The sequence below is a fragment of the Acomys minous genome, assembly GCF_964271855.1.
Source record: "Acomys minous genome assembly, chromosome: 1".
NCBI lineage: Eukaryota > Metazoa > Chordata > Mammalia > Rodentia > Muridae > Acomys > Acomys minous.
Window position 1 is genome coordinate 73,734,943 of NC_140483.1, and position 24,171 is coordinate 73,759,113.

Here is a 24,171-nt window from a genome sequence, read left to right on the forward strand (position 1 = left end):
TGTTCATGAAGTTGTCTCCTGTGCCAATATGTTCCCAGCTCTTCCCCACTTTTTCTCCATCTTAAACCCATCAGAATGGCTAAGATCAAAAATTCAAGCAACAACACATGCTGGTGAGGATGTAGGGAGAGAGGAACACTCCTTCATTGCTGGTGGGAATGCAAACTAGTACAGCCACTTTGAAAATCTATCAGGTGCTATCTCAGAAAAATGGGAATAAGGCTTCCTCAACACCCAGCTATTCCACACCTTGGAATATACCCAGAAGATGCTCCAGCACACAACAAGAAAATTTGCTCAACCATGTTCATAGCAGCCTTATTCATAATAGCCAGAACATGGAAACAGCCTAAGTGTCCATCAATAGAAGAATGGATAAAGAAACTGTGGTACATATACACTATGGAATACTATTCAGTTATTAAAAACAAGGAAATCCCGAAATCTGTGGATAAATGGATTGAGCTAGAAATGATCATAATGAGTGAGTTAACCCAGAAGCAGAAAGAGTCAAATGGTATATATTCAATTACATATGGACACTAGCCCAAAGGGCATGTCCCACGAAAGCGTTCACTTACCAGGAAACTGAGACAGAGGGGAGGACATCCTACTGGGACTCTAGATGGGAGAAGCATGGGAGAATGGCAAAGTAGAAGGATCCAGAGGGTCTTAGAAACCTAAAAGTAGAACATTATGATAGGCAGTTTTGGGCCCAGGGGTCCTGCTCAAACTAAGGCACCAGCCAAGGACAATACAGGCTATAAACTTTAAACCCCTACCCAAATCTAGCCAATGGTCAGAACATTCTCCACAGTTGAGTGGAGAGTAGGATATGACTTTCTCACATACTCTGCTGCCTCACTTTTGACCATGTCCCCTGGAAGCGGAGACCTGGTTGCACTCAGAGGAAGGACAGCAGGTTACCAAGAAGAGACTTGATACCCTATGAGCATATACAGGGGGAGGCAATCCTCTCAGGAACAGTCATAGGGGAGGGGAATAAGAGGAAAATGGGAGGGAGGGAAGAATGGGAGGATACAAGGAATGGGATAACCATTGAGATGTAACAAGAATAAATTAATTTAAAAAATGTGAAAAAAATAAAAATAGTCACCTGCAAAAAATAAAATAAAATAAAATAAAATAAAATAAAGATTTCTAAACTATGACTCATGTTTTTGTGGTTGGATCTAATAGGAGTTGGGCAAGCATGATGGAATTAAATTGTAATAAAAGCCTTAATGAAATGTTAGAGAAGATAGATGTAATAATGTGTAATATTAAAATATTCAGATTTATTCCACAGTCTTGAATTTTCTTCTATTTAAATTTCACATAAAATAATAGTATGTGTATGAATTTGCTGTTTATAGTGTGGTGGTCGTTTTCTGTGGTTCTAGGGACCAAACATATGGTCTTGTTAGTGCTAAGCCCAGTGCTCATTCACTGAGTTATAACTATAGTTTGAAGAGTTCCTATGACCTAATAAAGTATGAAAACAATATTTAAGATTCAAGACATACCATGAAGCAACATTTAGAAAACTATAATATTTCAGTTATATTGATGATAATATTTGATTAAATTTGAAACACCTTATAACAGTTCAACATCTTTACTGAATTCAGAGTGATTTTATTTGTAAATAGAATGTTAAAACACATACTTAGTTAAGACAAAAATCATACTGGGCGAGTCTGGGTGGTAAACACAATGACTAGATTTGTTTTAAGGCTAAGAAGATGTGAATACTTAGGTACAGAAACATCCTTTGATGGTCAGAAGGCCATTCAACCTGATGATAGAGATTGTGTTGAGAGTGAACCTGACTCATGAATAGCAAGAAAGATTGCAGGAGGTTCCAGAAATTAGGACACACAATACACCCCCACACAAACATACTTCATGATCCCCTAGGGCCTTCAAAAAAGTGCCTGATGATCATTTAAGTTCAAAGTTGTAGCCTCCAGAATGGCCCTGCTACCAACCACCCTGCATATTTCAGAAGGTTGCCTATAAGGCTACAAAATTTAATCAGATTGTTCAATCTGGCTTAAAGAGAAATTCACAGGTGTCTATATCCTCTGATTTCAACATCAAGCAAAGAAAGAGCCAGGAAAAACAGCCATCAAGAAAGAAAAGAAATTGGCAGAAATATTATGAAAATAATGAATTTATCATGAAAGAGAAGGAAATGTGAAATGGTAACAAGACTTAGATAAGGATTGTGAATGGATTTAGAAATGTCACTGATGACATTAGCACTAGAAAATTCAGGCAAATACCCAAATGAATCTGGTAAGATTGTGACTGAGGACATGGGAATCAGAGACAGAAAACTTGTGTAGAGCCAAGGGACTTACAATGTAGACCAGAAAAGAGTAGCAAATTAGAGCAGATACTAAGGCAAAGCAAATTATGTTTTTTTTAAAGATTAAAAAAATTATAAGGAGAATGTGGTCATTAATACAGTAAAAGAAAGACAAATTATAAAGGAAGGAGGAATGACATTTCCAGAAGTAGTATTTTTAACTAGACATGAAGTATAAGGAGAAATGTGTGAGTTGGAATTATATGAGGGCATAGGTAGTTTGCTTGTTGTGACTAACAATAGAGTAGTTAGGAATTTGGATTGATGAGTAAAACATTTGCTGCACAAATTTGAGAATTTGAGTTTGAATCCCCACATCCCACATAGAAACCAGATGATTAATGGATGTCTGTAATCTCGGCACTTATAATGTGAGACAGAATGCATAGGAGGCAGAAACTGGAGAATGTTTGGAACTCACAGACCAGCTAACCAAGCGTGTACAGTGTCAAAGGTGAGACCTTGTGTCAATGAACGTAGAAAGCAAAGTGAGAACAAGTAACATTGTCTTCTGACTACACATGTGTGTACCCACGATGACATACAAGTATGCATGCACACACACACACACACACACACACACACACACACACACACACACACAAGGCTAAACAAGAATGAACAGAAAGGATGGCAGAGCACCCACATTCTGGAGCTGACAGGTCACAGTAGATTCCATGTAGAAATTACAAATGTTATATGATCGCTTCCGTGTTATTGAACAGAAAATAATATCATTAGTTGAGACTGCGGAATTAGAAAGAAAACTGAGATCTGAGAAAGAAGGCATTAAATGGTCTGAGCCAAAGGTATACTTTGGCATAAGAAGTATACTTACTGAATTGAAGATATACAAGAAAGACTCACTGAAAGTTGGTGGCCATCTTAGTTGATTATGGATTAAGATGATTTTGTCTAGATAACTGCTTTAAGTTAATATTGAGGAGATATGATAGATATTGATTTACATTCAGAATTTTAGACTCACCAAGGCTGCCAAATACAAATAGCCAAACACTATGAATGTAACATTTATATAATTCCTGATTGATTTGTAGTTCTTCTTGCTATATGTAGTTTATTGTATTTATGTGTAATAATATAAATGTATATGTAAAAATATTTAATAAAAAAACAGAAAAGACTAACAAAAAAAAGTTGGTGGCCATAAATTCAAAGTGACCATAAATGGCTCACATTATTTACATGTTTATTCTCTTAGTTAACACACTAATAACAGTTATTGGTTCTGGCTCTGCCACAGAATACCCAGATGCAGTGAGTCATAATGGGTCAATTTAAACTTGTATAGGGATGGTCATAGTGGTGGCCTGAGCAATTTCATCTAATTGAAAGATGAAAGGACATGAAAATATTGAATATGATTTATATTCTTAAGGATAATTTAACCATGAATCTAAAATGTACATCTTAGAAAGGAGACAGGGTCTTTTAGAGAGAAGTAAAAGAAGAGGTAAAGCATGGGGAAATATATAATTGATTGATATTATAGAAGATCTGTGATTAATAGATATTGCTTCTATGACAATAGATGGCGACCAACAATGTAAAAACTGGTGTCTGCATACATAAAGAAAACAACCTTTTGTTGACCACCTTAGACCTAATTAGTAAATGAGCTGCTGCTTCCTTGCGAAGATGTATAAGAGCATTCCAGCTGGAAAAAGAAACAAGTGTAATAAGCCAAAAGCCTATGCAAGTTTTGTATACCAGGTAAACAGAAAACATTTTGCTCAGGGAACAGAGTGGTGAGGTAAAATACAGTTAATTAAATTTAAAAGAACATAGAGAAAGATGACAGAGAGTTTTCTAACCCTCTCCAAATAACTGAGTTAGTCTGAAGGCATTTGGGAGCTGTTGAGACAATTTAAGTAGTGGTATCAGTTAACAATTTGAATGCTTATTTTGACTATGTAGTATAAAATATATGGATATGAAAGATTGAGAGATATGACTTAAATCAAAGTTCAAATGTGTCACAATCACTCAAGGAAACTGATGGTGCAGGGCACTTTAAAGTATGTTGGTAGAGCAGAGCTTCAATGCTAATTTTATGTAGATCAGTAGGTCTTGAGTATGGGTGAGATCATTGGGGAGAAACATGCAATCAACTTGAAAATATGTATGGGGATTCTGACATGAGCAATAAGTGGGTAATGGTTTCATTAATGATGTGATCAAACTGGAAGTATGGCTTCATTTTTTTGTTTGCTTGTTTTCAGTGATAGACATCCAACCAAAGCAGGATCTTGCAAAAGGAAGTGAAATGCTGTACCATTAAGACGCATCCTATGCCCTGAAGCCTTACTTCCTAATTCAATGGCAAACATGTTTAATATGGATTTAAGTATCTTATCCCTGATAGACAGCACAAAGATAGATTGTTAATTAATTATACTCCAACTAGATTAAAAACTTTTAAAATATACACTTCAGAAAGGTATAGAATACAGATTTAGGGATCTGGGGAGATGACTTAATCAAAGAAATTCTTGCTGTACAAGGATGAAGAACTGAGCATAGGTCATAGGTGTTCATGAAAAAGCAGGGTCTGGTGAGCTGCAACTAAATTCTCAGTAATGGAGACCTGAAGATGTATTTTTAGGGCTCTGCATCCAACCAGTCTAACCAGTCTGTGATGTCTTAGTCAACCAATGAGAGACTGTGTTTTAAAAATTTATGTGACGATAAACTAAAGAAGACACTCAGTGTTGACTTTTAACATGTATAAGTGCATAGATGGGTATGTACACTGGCATATAAGCATAATATAAATACATACATACATACATACATACATACATACATAGAAACAAATAAATTAACCTCCCCAAAACACACCCCAAGAGATAAGTCCCAACTTCCAGAGAATTTACAGAATATAGTCAATACAGAACAGTGTATGACAGGATAGAAATGATTATAGGCCTATGAGCTTAGAAATTTCAGGTATTTTCCTGAGAGAAACAATATTATGATGAGTTTTGAAGTATGAGAATTCTGAAGGTGAGAGAAAGGTGAGTGAAATGAAAACTTCTCCGCAATTGAAGGTACAGGAGTAACTGGGTCCTTGGGGATGCTGCTTTCTGAAGAAATCTATGACCTTTGTGACCAGCTAGATTTAGTTTCTACACCTGCCTCTAAAAATTAAGTAAATATATTAAATAGTCCTTCAATTCCCACCTCCTTTGTTGTTCTCTTTTCTTATATCAGTAAAAATGAAGAAGAAAAAAAAACTTTCTAGATGACATGAAAGGCAGGAACCCATGATGTAAAATGTTTAGTTAGGCAAGTGATACAATGAAATATTTTTTTTAATCATCTTAATATATTCATTGTGTGTTTCTGAATTAATGTGCATCGTGATATGCCATGAGTGAGGAGGTCACAAAACAACTTTTCAAGTCAATTCTGCCCTTTATCAGAAAAGGAATGGAATGTAAGTTGGCAAACATCCTTAACACACACACACACACACACACACACACACACACACACACACACGGGGAGAGAGAGAGAGAGACAGAGTCAGAGAGAGACAGAGACAGAGACAGAGACAGAGAGAGACAGAGAGAAAGAAAGAGAGAGAGACAGGGAGAAAGAGGGGGAATAAAGATATAGATTTGGCTCAAATGTATATAAAAAGAGAAAGGTAGACACAATTTGAGTGTATAAACATTAAAAGAACCCACTAAAATTTTATCAGGTACTTGTGGAGATTATCATGAATTCTATTACAAATATTTATTTCCGGAATATGTTTGGAAAAGAGGAACTAAATGCATCTCAAAAATCACTTCGATTATTATTTTTCACATGGCAAAGAGCAAATATCTGCCAATATTCATGCAGAGAAGTTTTCCCCTTTATGCGCAGAACTGCTAATATACACTAGAGAGAAACATGAGAACAAGTGGGAGATAAATGCAGTATGATGCATTGGTCTCAATGCACTTGTGACCTGGCACTTAGCCTATTCTTTAGTTTGTTATATTGATAGTGCATTCCTTGTGACAGTTAACTACCTCTGGGACTATAAACCTAAAGTGTTTACCATTTTGCAGGTTTAAGGGAGGAGTGTGGCATGGAAAACCCTAGGAAAGATAGAGACAGTGAATATTAACTATCATCACAAAAAGCTACCAAGAAAGCAAAAGAGAATTCAAGCACTGGAACAAAGGCTAGGAACATCAATTTCAAACACAGCCTGTGGTTTCCCTATGATTGACAGCAATGGGAAAAATGAGTAGGCAGATGATGGTCAAATGAGTGAGAAAATGTAAAGGAATGTATCAGAATCATACTTATTGGCCCAAATTTGAGTAAGTGTACTTTTTTCCTTAATGTCCCCCAGAGTATTACACTGTACTCTGTTGACAACATTTTCTTCCCTGCTGAGTACTCAAAGAGAGAGCTTCTGGTGTTTAAGGAAGACACCAAATTTACAGTGAAGCTGACACAACTGGAGTGTACAAAGCAAAGTGTATTATAAACTCAAGCCCCTCTGCTCATCCATTTCAGCCACCTGTGTTGGAGAAGTGAAATCAGCAAATGTTTCTGGGATAAAGAAGTCAATGAATGTTGGTCCTCCATGGCACTTTTTCATATAGAGTAGCTTTCAAGTAAAAAAAAGGATATTCATACCAGAATAGTTATTCTGTTTATTCTATGCTTTGTCTTCCTGGATCATCTTCCTTCTCCTCACATACAAAAAGACAAGAAAGAAAAGTCCTTCATTTCTCTTTCCAGACACTCCTAAATCCCTTTTAGCTTCCTTCCATTATAAGTTCTGAGGTTGAGATTCAATGGTCTGAATTCTTGATCTCATAGATACTGGACATGTGCTTAAAAAATACTCTCCTGATAAAATTTGAATTTCCTAAGGAGCCATTATATTTAAAATGGTCACCATGCTTTAACCAGACCACATTTAAATTGGACATATTACATACTAGTGGGGGAAAACAAGGAGGTCTCCTTTTTCTCAAGCTCCAAAGAAGGAAGGTGGTTGGAAAAGTACAATGCCCTGACAATATCCATGTCATATTCATGTTCTCACATTCCAAATATACAATAGGACAGTGGTGTGCTTGTCACAGCGGATTTCTTACTTCCATTCCCTTCCTCTCTCCCTGACCTTTTTTCTTTCTTTCTATCTATCTATCTATCTATCTATTGACTTATCTTTATCTTTCTCTCTCCTCTTTCTTTCTAGCTGCTTTTCTGAAGCAAGTTCTCACTCTCTACTCCAGCTGACCTGAAACCTTAGTCATCTTGGTTCAACTTGCATGATGCTGAAAGTACACATCCACACCTTTGTGCTGATGTCACATAACATATTGTGCTGGTACATACACACAACAACAACAATAACACACTCATTTTAATTAATATCTGTATTAAGAATTCATACTTTAACTGTGATGAACAAATGGATTAGCAGAAATAATACATAGTCAATGAGACCACCAAAAGAAATGACCAATGTATGGAGAATTTGATCATATCTTTCTATTCTGTATGTGCTGTTCTTAATTCTAATGTCCCCTTTTTTTCTTTCAAGGAAGTTTACATGTTCGATATGGACTAATCAAGGAAGAAAGTCATGTGTTCACCATCAGCACAGAGAATTTGGCAAACAGAAGGGTTCATCAGTTGAAGATTAGCCTAAAGGGGCCAGAAATGTTCATTCAGGTACTTCACTTCTAATCTTTCCACTAAGCCTACGTGCTAAGACTTTTCCACCAACATGTCTGATCTTCTGACTCAAGCGACACACTGGAGTATAGATTTTCCCCAAACTCCAGGCCAGCTCTGCCCTTAACCCTGGTCCATCATTCAACTGGCATCACCAACACCTGGGATAGAGCTAGAAAGGCAAATTCTTGAATACCCCACCACAGCTGTTCCACAAAAATCTATTGGAGAGGAGAAAACACTGGCAATACTCGTTGTGCTCAAATTTAATCAGCTTTTAATCATATTGAGTGAAGAAGGGATGGGTGCAAAAAAATAAAGTACAGAAGACTATAGCAAGAGTTGCCTGGGAATTGGAAATAGGGTACAGGTCATTACAGAGGAGGGCACAGGTCAAATAGAAGCCGTTGGATAGATATAGGTCTCCTTCATACATCCTCTTAGTTCCTAGTGCACACTGGGTCTTGATGATAAGAAAGATCTAGCTGGGTAGAAAAGATACAGAAGGGTGTTAAAGGGTTCGTGTGTGCACAATCAGAGTTATCTGAGAAAACAGTGTAGAAGGCTTCTGTAACACAGTAGTGACACTGTATAAAGAACCAAGAACAGAGGAGGGCAGATCTTAATAAAGTCCAGCCAAAGTCTAGATGACACATCTTTGATTATAACTTAGGATGAAAATGTTAATCAGCTTGTCAAATACCATTTTGTTTAGGCAAGTTTAATTCATTCATGTGTATGCTCAAAATTTTCCATTTCAAATGCCTTCCTCTTTCTTTGCCACCAACAGGTGTGATGACATCTTCTGTTTCAGAAGATGACTTTGTTATCTTCTTATGTGTCCTTTAGAAGAGGCATCACACACTCTCATTAGGCTATCAACTCCTACCTGGACCTTAGAGCTTGTGTACTTTCTTTCATGGCTAAACCCATTAGCCCAGAGGTCTGAGGCCTGCGTTAATGCCTGTGAGTCAGATACAATGGCCTTATCACAAGCACAGCTACAACATCCTCCTGTGTTCTAATATTTTTTAACACCTTTGCCATTCTACCAAATAGTTCCATAAACCGCAAACCAAATAGATATTGAATGTACCAAAACTAACAAGCAAACAAACCAACAAGTGTATTTCTGGTTCAAGGGAAGAAACTCGTTTCTCATTGTTTTTTTAGATTGTTTGATCTTATCAATTTACTGTGAAATTTCAAGGAAAAGTCAACATATACTGATTTAAAAAGTGTGTCTTCCATGTTATTTGTTCATTACTGTGACAAAAATTCATAAGAAAGATCTTAAATAAATTTTGGTTTACAGTTTCAGAGTAGAGTCCATCATTATCACAGAAGCATGATTCAGCTGGTCACATTCCATTTCCAGTCAGGAAGCAGAGACTGATGTACACTCTTGTTTCACTCTCTTTCAATTTTTAAACTTATTCTAGACTCTGCTTTTGGAATGGTGTGACATACATTTAAGCTGGGTCTTTCTACCTCAATTAATCTAATCTAGACATTTCCCAACAAGCATGATTGAGTTTCCATGGTCATTCTAAATTCTGTGCAGTCGACAATCAAGTTTAACTATGATACCATTTTCCCATAGTTCCAATGTTACACAAGATTAGTACCTTTTTGGGGAGGAATGACTACCTTCTACTCAATTCAAACAGCAAACCATCATAAGTACAAATTAGTGAACCAATGAGTTTATTGAGATTGTTAACAGGAGTATGAAGGAGAGGTTACAAGAGTAAAAATAACTTAAAGGTGGCTACATCAGCAAATTCCACTCCAGCATAGGTGGCAAGTCAGGAAGCAGGAAAGCTTGCATGTATTGTAAAACTTGAAGGCCAATCAATAGACAGGAATATGCTTGTTTCAGTTAAATAATTTTAGGGAGCTAAGGCCCCGGTCCTAGTGTATTTGGACAGTGTTAAAGACTTCCTGAAGCCTTTGAATTATTTACTAATATTAATGAGATTCCCTTTAGCATGTTATATCTCACTTCCCCAGAATAATTGGCCCTGTTTACTGACCCAGGCCAAGGTTACCTAATATGACCAGTCAAGGAATAAAACCAGGCTTAGACTGGAGAGGCCACAGAAAGATTGAGGCTGTGATAATTTTATGGGGAGTAATCACACTTTGTATACCCAATGAGAGACAGAATATGGTTGGTAATTTCCAGGATCAATACAGTTTTAGTAGTCACTATACAATTATGTTAGAAAGCTGCACAATGTACATAAAATTAATGGATAAGACCAACTGTTCTGTTAAGATTCCATATTTACATGACTTCTAGGAGAACACACAGGAAACACAAAGCATCCTGAACATTTCAGTGCCTAAGGGACTGCTTCCATTTTTTTTTTTTTTTTAGGAACTGAGAGGCACAAAGTGGTCCAGGAGTCACGGACTCTAACTCAAAAACCTTATGACACATGCCCTCCATGGCAGGCAGGCCCATTCCATTGCTCTCACCTTCTGCGACTTCATGTATATTTTATTTGAATACTACCAATCTTCCCTGAGGTTTCTTCTACCACACTAGGAAATCACTCATGTCTCTTTGTGGATCTTCTTTATTTTTTTCCTATCCAGTACAGGACTTTGTTAGACTCCTAGTGTTTTGTAGATATAGTCATGTAATGACTGACCTTATTCAGTCCTATAATTTTGAATGTCATGTATTTGCTATTAATGTTCATCTCTATCTAGGCCTCTCCTGCAGGATGTCAGGAAGCTGCACACCTAGCAAAAAGAAAGGACACTCAGCTACCAAGTAAAATCCTTGACACTCCTAGAGTTTCCAATTTCTTTTAATTTGGCTGTTAAAATTGCCTTTTCAAGGACTTTTGGATGAACATATCTATGTGGAGACACAGAGAGGGATCCCAAGTCTGGAAACAGCAAGGCAAAGGACAACTCTTGGTTTTTTTTTTTTTTTTTTTTTTTTGGTTTTTTGAGACAGGGTCTCTCTGTGTTAGCCTTGGCTGTCCTGGACTCACTTTGTAGATCAGGCTGGCCTCGAACTCACAGTGATCCGCCCACCTCTGCCTCCCGAGTGCTGGGATTAAAGGCGTGCGCCACCACGCCCGGCTCCAAAGGACAACTCTTTATGCACTAATGTGTGGCTTGGCTAAGTTTGTCACTTTTGTGGACTTCTCTTTCTCTGTTGATCTGTTTCATGGTACTGTAAGGATAAACATATCAGAAGTATATATTTTGGTTCAGTGTCATACTTTGTTTACTAAATAGAAAATTCTATAGTCTAAATAAAATTATATGCTATGAGTAATAGCTTGTACTAAAGTTATAGGACAAATTACAAGGTCAGCAGCCTCCTGAAGATAGTCACTTACTGGAAGTGTGAAGAAAGAGAGTTATTGAAGAAGGAACTATATGGGAAGATTTGGTATTAGTCCTGACCAATTTGATTTCCCCAAAACAGGGCAAATTCACTCTGACCATTGTATGATTGTCTTCCAGCCAAACCTTTGTTCTGTAAAACAATAAGGATAGTATCATTCAATGTTCATATTGGAGATTGGAGGATAGAGAGCATGGCTCAGTTGATGAAACATTTTCCTTGCCACCATGAAGATCAGAGTTCAGATGCCAGAATACTTAAAACAGTCTAGGAGGGGTGACTACCATACATTTTTCATTCTAATATTGGAGAGAGAGGAGGTAGAGACAATCTGCTCACTGGAAGCCTGGTAGCCTGGTAGCCTAGTCTATTTGGTGACGTTCTAGGCCAAACAGATATTCTGTCTCTGAGAAAAAATGGAAGGAACCTGTAATTGTCTGCTGACTTGTAAATAAGATGCATGCAGGTGAACTTTTAAATATGAAATATGAGCCACACAATTGATATTATATGAAGAAGTTTCTTATAGTGGGTGAGTATGGAATTGGAATTGGCCCATGAGAGACATAGGAAGACAAAGAGAAAGAAGAGACAGGAAGAGATTGAGAGAGGTAGAGAGGCAGTAGAAGACCAAGAGAAAGAAAGAAAGTGAAAGACAACCAAGGGAAGGAGAAAGAGGTAAGAGAGGGACCAGAGGCCAAGAGAGAGAGATGGAGTTAGTTTGACATTTTTATAATCCTTATTAGGGCCACTCCAAGAGGAAAGCAGATGATAATGCCATAGACTGACAGTCAAACTGAGCATAGTTTGCTAACATTTCTCTCTTTTCATGTAAATAAAAAATAGAACATTAGAATGCTTTTGATTTAAGGTAAAGTATAGTATATAAATGCAGATTCCTTGGAAGCAGCTCTCAACAATGGAGGAATGAGAGACAATAGCCATAGTAACAAAAATGTTTAAGTAAAGGAAAAGTTTTGCCTTGGAAATTTGAGGGTACAGGGCAAAGTATGCCAGTCATATCTTGCAACAGATAGGGGCCAAGGAGTGCTGGGAGAACCTGGAGTTGTTTTTCTTGTTTCTAAAGCACAGCATTTTAGCCTTTTGTAAATGAATAAGAGATGAAGAAATCAACGTCTTTGACTGATTCCTGCAGACTGTAGGGTGACAACAGAGGGTTAAATGACTGAAGTGTTATCCAGGTCCAGGAACATCAGACTGTTGTATTTGTTGTATTGTGTCTGAGAACATTTGTCACTAGGAGGGACAATGTGAGTCCAGCAGGCATGATCTGTGGGATTGGAGTGGAATACATGTGGATAGCTGATTTGGTGCTGTTGCTGTCCTGGATATACTAAGTCGGGCAGGATAATGGAACATATGTGCAAGCAGAGGACAAAGTTTATTGTTAGGGACAAAATTCCCTTTAGGTGTACATTTGAAACCATTGGGAAAAGCAAGCAGAGGTGGAAGTTTTGGAGCAAAGAAAACCTTGAATGTAGGGAATATCTTTTCATTTTTATCTTAGGTCTATATTTGAAGATTTTGGTAGAGCAAAGAAGAGAAAAGACGTGAACATAAAGAGCCTCATATTATCTTAGGTCATATTTGAAATTCTTGGGAGAGCAACTAAGAGAAAAGTCTTGACCATGGGAACTCTCTTCTGTTTTACCTTATGTGTATATTTGAGATTTTTGGGAGAACTAAGAAGAGAAAAAGCTTGACAATAAGGAGGCTCCATCTATTTGACATTAGGTGTATACTTGAAACTCTTCAGATAACAAATAAAAGACAAGAAAATTGGCAAGTTCCTTCCATTTTACTTAATTGCTGATGGTATTTAAAATATTCATTTTGCATCTGTTTAAGTTTGGTTGCAGAGACATGTAATCATAGCTACCTTTAATGTGGCCAGAGGGATTTGAAATTCTCCAGAAGGCATCTCAGAGGAGCCTGGAGAGATGGGGAATTGACTATTTCTCACGGGAAGGTGAAATCATTAATCCATTAAGTTATCCCCAGAAGTGGATTGTGACTCAAAAAAGGCAGGTAAAAACTCTCTCACTGGCTTGTCAGGGCTTTCAGCAACCAAGAGAGCATATCCCAAACAGGAACAAGCTGAGGCCAGAGACAAAGTCCACCTATTACCAAAATTTTTGCCAGTAAAGGCAGAGATGGAAAAGAATTGTGTCAATCATCTCACTCAATGGTAAAAGTCCTAGTTGTAGGTCAGCAAAAAGGACCAGCCACAGTAATGCTCACTGGGGTTGGTACCTCTGCTCTCAGTGAACCAGGAAGAAATGAACAGTGTCTTGAAGAAAGGAACATATTTACATTAACTCTGAAGGGGAAACTCATTTAATCAGATGATGTTGGTACAGAAAGGTTGTAATTGGGTAGTTAGGGAGGGAAGTCCCAAAACCTGTGAAAATGGGGAGAAAGCCCTCCAAAATAGGCAATAGGTGGTAAACTTAGACTGTTGATTGGCAGTATTTATCTAGATTTTTTTTGACTCAAGAGGTAGATTTTCTGTAGCACATGGGTTCTTTTAAGTTTGCAAAAAGGAGATAAATTTTAGACATGTTTAACATCTTAATTGTTTGCAATCTGTAGTGAAAGGCAGATTGCAGGGAAAGGCAATATCTATATCTATATCTATATATATCTATCTATCTATATATATATATATATATATATATATATATATATATATATATATAGCATAGCAGAGGCAAATACTTTTTTTTCGACATCTGTGAAACGGTAATAGAGGGAAGACAGAAATCTCCCATAGAACAGAAGGGCAAAAGCTCACTTGGTCTTAATTTTCAACATCAGTGCACATCATGGAATGTGTCTATCTAGAAAGCAGGATGGATATAATTTAAGTACAATGAGAATCATTTAAATTAAAAGACAAACCAAAGGAAATTAAAATATTGAGCTTGGAACTATCGTAGTGGATTGGACAGTGGAATGTTTTTCCATAGTTCGATTGATAAGTGAGAGCTCCATTGACCAGTGTCAACACTCTAAACAGTTTCACCAGAGCAGTAGCATAGTTATAGGAGTAAGTAAAACATCCTATCAGACATTTTTACCTTCATACCTTGCATTGACCACTTTAAAACACGTTCTTGAACCTTCCAACATTCATAATTTGCATCTAACAACCTTAAAACATCCTTTTAGACCTTATAACATTTATAAAACAAAGTCATGAAAGCTGTAAGATCTAGGTCCAATTTCTGTGAGCAGTCACTGTCCTTTAGTTAAAAGAATGGTAAAAGGTTGTAACTGAAATGTGTCTTTTAAGTCTGTTAACAAGGTTGATTGTATCTAGACCTGACAGTAGATCTAACAGTGAGGTTTAAAGTCTGGTCTCCTGCATATGGAGAGGACTAGGAAGGTACCTGAAGCTTCCCATGATAGAAGCCCATAAAATTAGAGCAGAACAGTTTTCTGTATGTTTTAGTTTATAAAATGTCAATAGCTTCTAAATGTCTAAAGCTATATTATATATTAATAAATACAAAGTTAAATATATTAATAAGGCAGAGACTTTTCAGTTTTTGAGAATGAAGGTGTGGCATATCAATCACATTTAACCTTGTAAACAAATTAGTGTCTCTAGAATTAATATATTATAGTTTCTAGGCTGGAAATATAGTAGAACATTGTAGAATAATTTAAAATTATATCAAACCAATTAGCAAGGAAGTCTGTGGTTGAATTCAAGAAAGCTTGTGACAGGAGAAACAATATTTATTTATTTTTCTAGGAATTAGTAAAGACCTAAGTTAGAATTCCAGGCTTGAATTACATATGTAGCATATTGTAAAGATATAACCTTGAAAGCATAAAATCAGAAATTAGGTAAAGCTTAATCCTGTAATTAGTTGCACCAGATTGAGCAGTAAAAAGCTGAAAAGACAGAAGCTGCATTTGGTGTTTAGCAAGGACTTGAAAAGGCAGGCTAAACAAAAGAGATGCCCAAAACAAATTCAAGATAGCAATGAGGCAATAGCTCCACCTCCTTAGCCACTATTTTCCCAAAACAAAGATGGTGGTTAGTCATGTGATGGCTTTCCTCCAAAATGGCAATGATGCAATAGCTCCAACTCATTTCCCAAAACTAACATGGCGATCAGATTAGCCACACCTGTCAGCAGCCATTGGCAAGAGGTTTTGAAAGTGCCAGGTTTGGAAGCTGTGCTGTCCTGCCTTACAGTGTGAGCACCCTTAGCCCAAATTCCTCCGAGTAACAGTTCCTACTACTGCTGAATGGCAGCAGCTCGGGTTTTAGGGGAGGCAATGGCATTTTCCTGTCCTCCCACTACGACACCACACCCTCTTGCAGGAAGCAGGGCCAAGGGGAGTTTGCTCCCCAAACACACACACAAAAACACACACACACACTTACACACATCACTTATGCTCTTGTGTCCCATGCTAGTAAGCCGTACGTTGCACTGGGATTGGTGGCTCAGGGGATAGGAATAGCCCAGGGCAAGTTCATAGGCCTGCAAGAGTTCCTGAACAGAGTGGCTGAGTCCTGCCAAGCAGACTCCTTGTGCTTGGTAACCGTGGGATCTTGATAGCCCAGGGTGGTGTGTTTCAGCAGCTGGGATGGGGTGGGGAGGTGTGAGCAGCACTGTAGAGATGGGTGAGGCTTTCCTGGGCAGTTTACCTATTATAAGATAGAATGGTGTGCACAGAAGCCATTGTCAGGCAGAGATAGAAGTTAGTAGCATAGCAACAGGAACTGAGAGTAGAATTTAGAGAAAGCAAGACTTCAATTTTAAATATGAAATACAAGGCACACCCACACAGCAGATATGATAGACCAAGATTATTTTAAGTGGAGAGCATTAAAGTTGGAGGGGCATCCCAGAGAGAAAGAGACAGACAAAGACAGAGAAGATAAGAATAAAAGAGTAAAAGAGGAGCAAGAGAGTAAGGAAGAGGTGAGAGAAAGGGAGAGAGAGAGAGAGAGAGAGAGAGAGAGAGAGAGAGAGGGGAGAGCTCTGTTTTCCCGTTGTATAATCCTGAGTAGGGCCACACCTAGTGGCCCTAGTGCCACCTAGTGGCAAGCAGTAAATGATGTCATAGGTTTCTAGACTTGAACACTTCCCCTAAATAGTAGAGAGTGGAAGAATCTACTGGATCTGACTAGATAGAGCAAAATGAAGATAAATTTGTGGTGTATCCCAGGAAGGAAAAAGAAGAGGGAAGCAAACCAGAATTGGAGTAACTGAAGCCAGGCATAGTTAGTAAAGAAGCACCCTATTGGGAGGTGATCACCTGGCTATGTTAGGGGCAGCAATATTGTCAGCCTTTCCTCGAGAGGGTATTTATCAAACTACACTTCATGACTAGTAAGTGCTAGAGTCTACACCTGAGAACAGGTCAGAGATATGGAGGAAAAGAAAACGGTGGTACTTGTAAGAACAAGAGGAAGGAAATCGTGAAATGGGAAGCATTGCTGGGCCCCATTTAATGTACCAGACTGTGTCTGTCTTTGCTTACTTATTTGTGGAGAGGAATCTGATGAGACATTCACAGTAGGGAGATAATTATCTGACAATAGTTCTGGAAGGTATCTAAGGGAATAGAAGCCTGTGAAAGATGTTAGTGTACAAGGATGAAAGAAAGGATTATTTGTGTCAATTGGGGGCCAACTGGCAGGACATTTTGATCTCCCCTGACAGATAATTCCAGAGAAGAGCCTGACCTTTGTGAGATTGTAAGCTATTTATAAAAGGGGTTGCTTTATGCTCTCTTAAAACCTAGGTTGTGGGATCTTTTTTGTTTTCTTACAGGTAGACCAGAAACTCTTCACCTATAACTTCTCTCCAGAAGCTGAGTTCCGGACAGTGAGGTCACTCATCCTAGGCAAAGTCACAGGTCTGTTTTCTGCTCTGTACTCTCAATGAGTATTGTTAAAAGCAACAAGTCTGTTTTGGTGTGCCCAGGGATTCAGAGCTGAAGATATTGCTCGCATCTGTGGTCTTGATGAAGATTTTGAAGCAGATTTTGAAACTAAGCCACACATGTAGCAATGGTGCAGAATGTAATTCCTGTCTTCTTTATTAATTGGCTAGTTCATTTGCCGTAATGATTTTGTTGGTTAATTGTTAGTAATCTAGGGAAAAAGGTAAAGTAAGTAGAAAAAAAGGAAAATAAATTTTAATTTAAATTCAAAAGTATTAACTTTTTAGATAGCCAACTTTAATTTCCTTGGTTTTAAACTAAAGAAATGAAGAAGATAGCTGAGCTGAAGAATGAGGGTTGCAACTCATGTTGGAAGAGTGCATTTTCTTGTTTTCATGCAGATTTCATGAAATTTCACTATCCATTTAAGAATGTTTATTGCAAATACAACACTGAACTTTTTACACTTTCCTGAAGAATTGGATAATTTAAATGATATCTGATTTTTAACACTGCCTTTTAGAGATTAAATATATCTATATCTATATAGATAACTAATGTAAACAATAGGCCTTTGTTTTGGTCACAATTTATATCTAATATTTTCTCATCTGTTTTTTAAAATATTTTTTCTTTCAAAATCCTCATGTATTATCTTGTATAGAACCCACAGTTGAGTTTTATTTTAAGTACGATTCATGTGTATAATCTATGTTTTGTGTGTATACACATCATTCACATGTCTGACTGTGGACAAAGGTGTTGCATGAGATGCTTTTGGAGATCAACTACCTCAGGTGCTGGTTGTTTTAGATTGTTTGAGACAGGATCTCTTATTTTGTCCATTATACATGAGCGCAGATTACTCTGGTTTCAGAATTTCCAGGGATTCTGCCTTCTTCTCTCATCATGCCTTTGGAGCTTGGAGATCACAACCATGTATTTACACAAGTTCTCTGGATTCAAGCTCAAATCTTCAAGCAGCCATAGTCACACCTCCAGCTTTTTTTTTTAATCTGTACAATTTGGGTATCTGTGCTTTACAAATTAGCATGTATAGGTCCATTTCAGATTTAGAAATTATCTATACATTTTTATTTCTGCCTGCCCCTTATTTTCTACACATTCAGCTATTTTTATAACTTTGTCATGTTCTCTGTGATTCTGCTGGACACAGTACAGATTAGAAAAATGGGCATTTTAAGCAGAAATGGACCTTAATATAAGAAATTACTGTCATGAAATTTTTGCAGCCTTTAAGTCTGAGTCTTGATTATCACCCCTTAGAATGACTTCTCAGAAAATCAAAGGGTCATTATGTGGCATGTGGGGTGCTTGTGTTTACCTACTAATCCATGGAAGAGTCTAGAAGGTGCACTGACACATGTATTGAATGTAGATTTGCATGACAGGAGACATTCTCTGAAAATGGCTGCAGAGAATGTTTGTGCTAACAGTGTTACACCTTGAATAGGACAAAAAAATTATCCACTGCTTCTCCAGTTTTCTAGATTTATAAAGAATATAATATTTCTACAAGATAATGTGAATGCACCATGAGTCTAGAAAATGTCAATTTCAGTTTCCAAAGGACACAAACAGATAAGTCAATCAATAAGAATGACTTCCAAATAGGGTTATATCTTATCCTTCACCACTGCCTAATAATAATAATGGCCACAATAAAAATATTGTTTCTGAACCTATTTGCTCTGCTTCATTAATGTGGCTCTAAAGAGTTTTTCTTCCTGTTCTCTGTTCCTTAGACGGTTCTGCTTTGTGCTGTATGTAATATGGGTGGGAAGAGAAAGGAGGGGGAGAAGAAAAGAAAGCACAAAAGGAGTCTAAGTGGCTTTAGAGGCCATATCACTATCTCCTGACTGCTACCACTGCATACCTCTCCCAACTATGCATCCATAATGTCGTAATGGGAGCTGGAAACTGTGTACATAAAGACCACAAAGAGGACAACACAATTGTGCATGCCAGTCACTGCCATCCTTCTTATGAGCAAATTTGAAATTCCAAAAATGCCAACGAGCATACCCCTTTTCTTTTCTCTTCTGGCTTCAGTGGTTGCTCTTGAAATCCACTCTCAGTTTATTCTACTTTTGAAAGTTTTAACTTACTCTATTCCCAGCACACACAGCTGCTTTGATTTATATTTTCTTAAGGAAAAAACACTTTATGTGTGGGTGGGTGTGTTTTGATGTTGTGCAATTATATGTGTCTGGTTTTAGATTTATTTTTAAATTTGCTGCTTGATATTGTTATAATTCCCAGTTCTATTAATTATTTCATATGTATCCTTACATCTAGTCACACTTAGTTTTCATCTTTATGCATTAATTCTCAGATTTTCAATGTATCAACTATAGATAATTTCACAGTCTATGTACTCAACTCTGAAATTTGAATTAGATAAATTTTGGAATTACTAATTTCATCTCACATATTTTACCTCTTAAAAACTTTGAATGCTGTCAAAATACTATGAATTCTAGGCATATAAATTCTCTTTCAAAAAACCTTTTTTAAATTTTTATTAGTGGTTTTGTATGTGTGTGTGTGTGTGTGTGTGAGAGAGAGAGAGAGAGAGAGAGAGAGAGAGAGAGAGAGGGAGAGAGAGGGAGAGAGAGAAAGAGAGAGGGGGAGAGAGAGCATTGAGCACTTGGTTTAGGAGATAAAACTCTATTCAGGCTTATTAGATTTGCATGGCAAGTACTTTACCCATGGAGCCATCTTGTGGGACAGGTTTTTATTTACTTTTTTCTTAAAATTTATAGTCCATTCAGATGTGCTTAATTACAACAAACACAATATGTAAATCATATTAATTGATAATTTTTTTATTTTCTAAAATTCTATTGTTTGATTAACAAAACTGTTACTTAAAAAACCAGTGGTCCTTACCAATTTCTTCTTGATTTCCATCTGTTTACAAACCATATTGATAATCATTATTGAACACTGTCTTTCCCAGTTCCTGTGTCTTGATTCTCTGGGGATTCAGAGAATATGTTACTAACTGTTTTCTAAGTCTTTCCTATGGCAGCTTTTGTATTCTGTGTGTGCTGGGTTTGAGTGTATAGGTATGTGTAAATATGCATGCGCTGACACACATGCTGAAACATGTACATTCATATTTATTTGGAATTAACTTCTGAGAACATAAAGGATGGAAAATGGAGCACTTCCTTCTTCATAAAATTTGCATTTGTTCTATCAGGTGTCACATGATTATACTGATTAGGATAATTTCATTCTCTCAAGCTTTTGTTCCTGGGCGCAACAGGAGTATAAATTTGAGTTCTGAATCTCAATGAGATTAAAGCTTTGGAGAGAACTTCTCAGAACAAATACTGCTAATGTTAGTACTGTGCTATGTATTTCATTTTATTCTTTCATGATTCATAGTTGGCTCATATTCATCCTCATTGCTCTTTCCCACCCATTCTTCTTCCTTAACACCTTCTTCTTCCCAAATCCTCTCTGAATCCATTTTTTTTCCTACACTGTGATTTGTTTACAATCATCTACTTTCTCTCCACTAAGAGTCATTTCAATGGTGAGCATGACTTGTTGCTTACTCCCCATAGTGTGAGATTTTCCTTCTGTTGTGGTTTACCTCAAAGGTTGCCCTGAGGTTAAAGTTCATCTTCATTTTTCAGAGTCTCAGGAGGACATTCATTGTCTTTTTAAAAATAGTCTAGTTGTTCCTCACCCCTTCCTGCCACACCTATAAATTTTACTACTGTCCCTTGTCTTATTGCCTAGGGCTAACTCTCTTCTTGCAAAAATATGCACTTATATTTTAAAATATTTCAAATCATTTCCTGAAGCTCAACAAGGCATTAAATGTTGTTTTTAGTAAAGGATAACTGGATTTTAGTGTGCCTAGTCTGTAAATAGTACTGTTCTATTAATATTATCCTATGTTCTCAAAGTATTTTGGGTCACTGAATCCTCATTTTAGCTGACATTGTAGAATTCTGAGGGAAAAGCTTATTGAAGCATTTTATAACATCAATCTCCAATTCCTCTCTGTATGTGTGTGTGTGTGTGTGTGTGTGTGTGTGTGTGTGTGTGTGTGTACCATCAGAGACCAGAATTATGTTCTTCAGGGTTACGCTACCTAATTTTTTGAGCCATTGATACAGAGTGTGCTAGGCTGTCTAGCCAGCTAGTTCTAGGAATCTGCCTTTCTCTGTCTCCACAGTGCTGGGTTTATAGCTATATTTCTCTAGGCCAGTGGTTTTCAACCTGTGGATCAAAACCCTCATAGAGGTCACATGTAAGATATACTGCATGTTATATATTAACATTATGATTCATAGCAGTAGCAAAATTACTGTTATGAATTAGCAACAAAATAATTTTATGGCTGGGGGATACCACAACATGAGGAACTGATTTAAAGGATCAAAGCATTAGAAATGTTGATAACCACTGCCCTAGTCCTAGGTTTTTACTTCTAATCTGTTATCAAATGCAGGCATTCATGGGTGCAAGATGATGACTTACTGACTGCACTATCTTCCCAGCCAAAATTTAGATAAGCCATGTGTGTACAATAGAAACTATGAGGACACACTGTTCTAAAATCCTTGGAGGAATTTTGCTGTTGGACAAAGTGCTCATAGGAGCCTTCATCTATTCATATCAACCCAACAATAGTATGAGTAAAATATAGAGTAAATCAGGAAGGGTTTGGTCAGAAATACATATGTGAGTAACATGGTACAAGAAAGGAAATGGTTGAGCAGAAATCATGCTTAGACATGATAACAAATAGTATTTACTACAAAATTTTAGAAAGATTAGTCTGAGAGACATTTTCTACTGTAAAATAAGATCTGAAAGCATTTCTCATAGCAAATTCTAAGGGGAAATATATGTAAATTTTGTCTCAGTTTTCAATAGCATTCCATTTCCAAGCTAAACCAAACTTGTTCATTTATTTTTCTGTGAGAGAGGAAGGAACAATATAGTGTCCTGAAGTCGGATGATTTTTCATATGTGCTGTACCATTCCTGATGATTTAGGTACCACAACAAATACAGTAGATTATTTTTTGAAGGCTCCCAGATGGAGATACTATCCCATACAGAGAGTCAATGTCACTGTTCACATTAAAACTGAGGTGGCACTGGAAAGACAGCCTGATAGGCAAAAGTCCCTTGCACCAAGCCTGAGAATGAGCTTGATCTACAGGACCATGTGGTGGGAGGAGAGAACTAACTTCCCCACATTGTCCTATAACTTACATGTATGTACTGAAGCATGCAGGTACACATATCACACAATAAAGCTGAGGTGTGCTGTCTCTCGACTAATTAAGATGCTTTTTGTGGCAAGTCATAAGATATTTCTAAGTTTTATTTTTAATTCCTCAGTGTCATTTTGCTTTTCTCCAAATATTTTACTTGGTTATTGCAAATATTGTATTACTGACATTAAGATGAAAGTCATATTAGGGCCTGATAGGTAAATCAGCAAGTGGAGTGATTGCTTTGAATGGGACTCCCAGAACCAATATAGAAAATTCCAGACATAGTGGCATGCACTTCAAATTCCAGTTCTGCAGAAGCAGAGTAGGTACCTACAGCTGTCTGGCGAGACAGCCTAGCCTACTTGGTAAGCTCCAGAGAAAGAATAAAACTATGAAAGGGAAGAAGCAAAACTTAAATAAAAGAGAGAAATGTATAAAGTGCCTGGGTGATGTCAGGTAGGGGTGTCTCTGGTACACACACACACACACACACACACACACACACACACACACACAAACACACACACACATGATCACACACATACATATGTATATTCACATATACAATCATATACCCATAAACATACATACATACATATACACATACATACATACACACACACCCAAAATGGAGAGATAAAGTATCATTTCACAAATGGGGGAAAACCTTATTTTTGGAAGTCAGTCCTTTCAACAATGCCATCTCTTTAAGAAACTACATTGGGCAGTCGACAGAATCATCTCACCTGGATGTTTCAAAGCCTTTGTTTTACTTTGTTTTCTCATAAGAACAATTGTATTTCAGAATTTAAAAAATCTTTACATTTTTAAAGTCATACAAAACAAAAATCCATAACAACTGCAACAACATTCCAGTTGGTGGAGAGTTTTCTTGGTGGAGATTAAACTCAGGACATTCACTAGGTAGGAAAATGTGGAATATTTTAGCCTACCCACAAACCACATCTGTGTTGATCTATATCCCTTGGAATTCAGAATTAAAGGATCTTTAAGACTGTTTTCCAAAGAAGTAATTTCTTCATGATCTTCATATTTAGGGGGAAAACACTAAATATGTGTGGCTTCTTGCATTCACTTGACCCTAAAAAGCAACATGAAAATGAGATCAATTCCATCTCACCCTTTATGAAACCTGGAGTTATCAATGAGTGATAACCTGCTTTTTACCTTGTACATGAAGCAAGTTCTAAAGGGGCCTTTTAAAGAGCAGGGTTGTATAATTTTAGGTGTTCTTACATTTTTATTTGATGTCTATAGCATTTATCTCAGCACCACAGTAAATCCAAGTGAGAATCCTGAATGTTTCATGTATCTTATAGAGGATGACAAAGAGCACGTTTACTCTATTAATGAAAAGTATATTCCTTACAGTACTAACTTTAAAAGACTATAATTTTATTTTGACTGTGTGCACACTGGGTCTTTTCTTACGATTCATATCTGAAGTCAACATAATACCAAGAAACAAAATTACAAAGT

General features: G+C 37.1%; 1 protein-coding gene across 1 annotated transcript in view; it reads left to right on the forward strand.

The window, feature by feature from the left end:
- Positions 1-24,171, forward strand: part of CNTNAP5 (contactin associated protein family member 5) — an 893,510-nt gene that overhangs the window by 820,738 nt on the left and 48,601 nt on the right. Inside the window, exons 20-21 of the mRNA XM_084797079.1 lie at positions 7,959-8,089; positions 17,288-17,372. Coding sequence (XP_084653205.1) covers positions 7,959-8,089; positions 17,288-17,372 — 216 coding nt within the window. The remainder of the gene's footprint in view (positions 1-7,958; positions 8,090-17,287; positions 17,373-24,171) is intronic.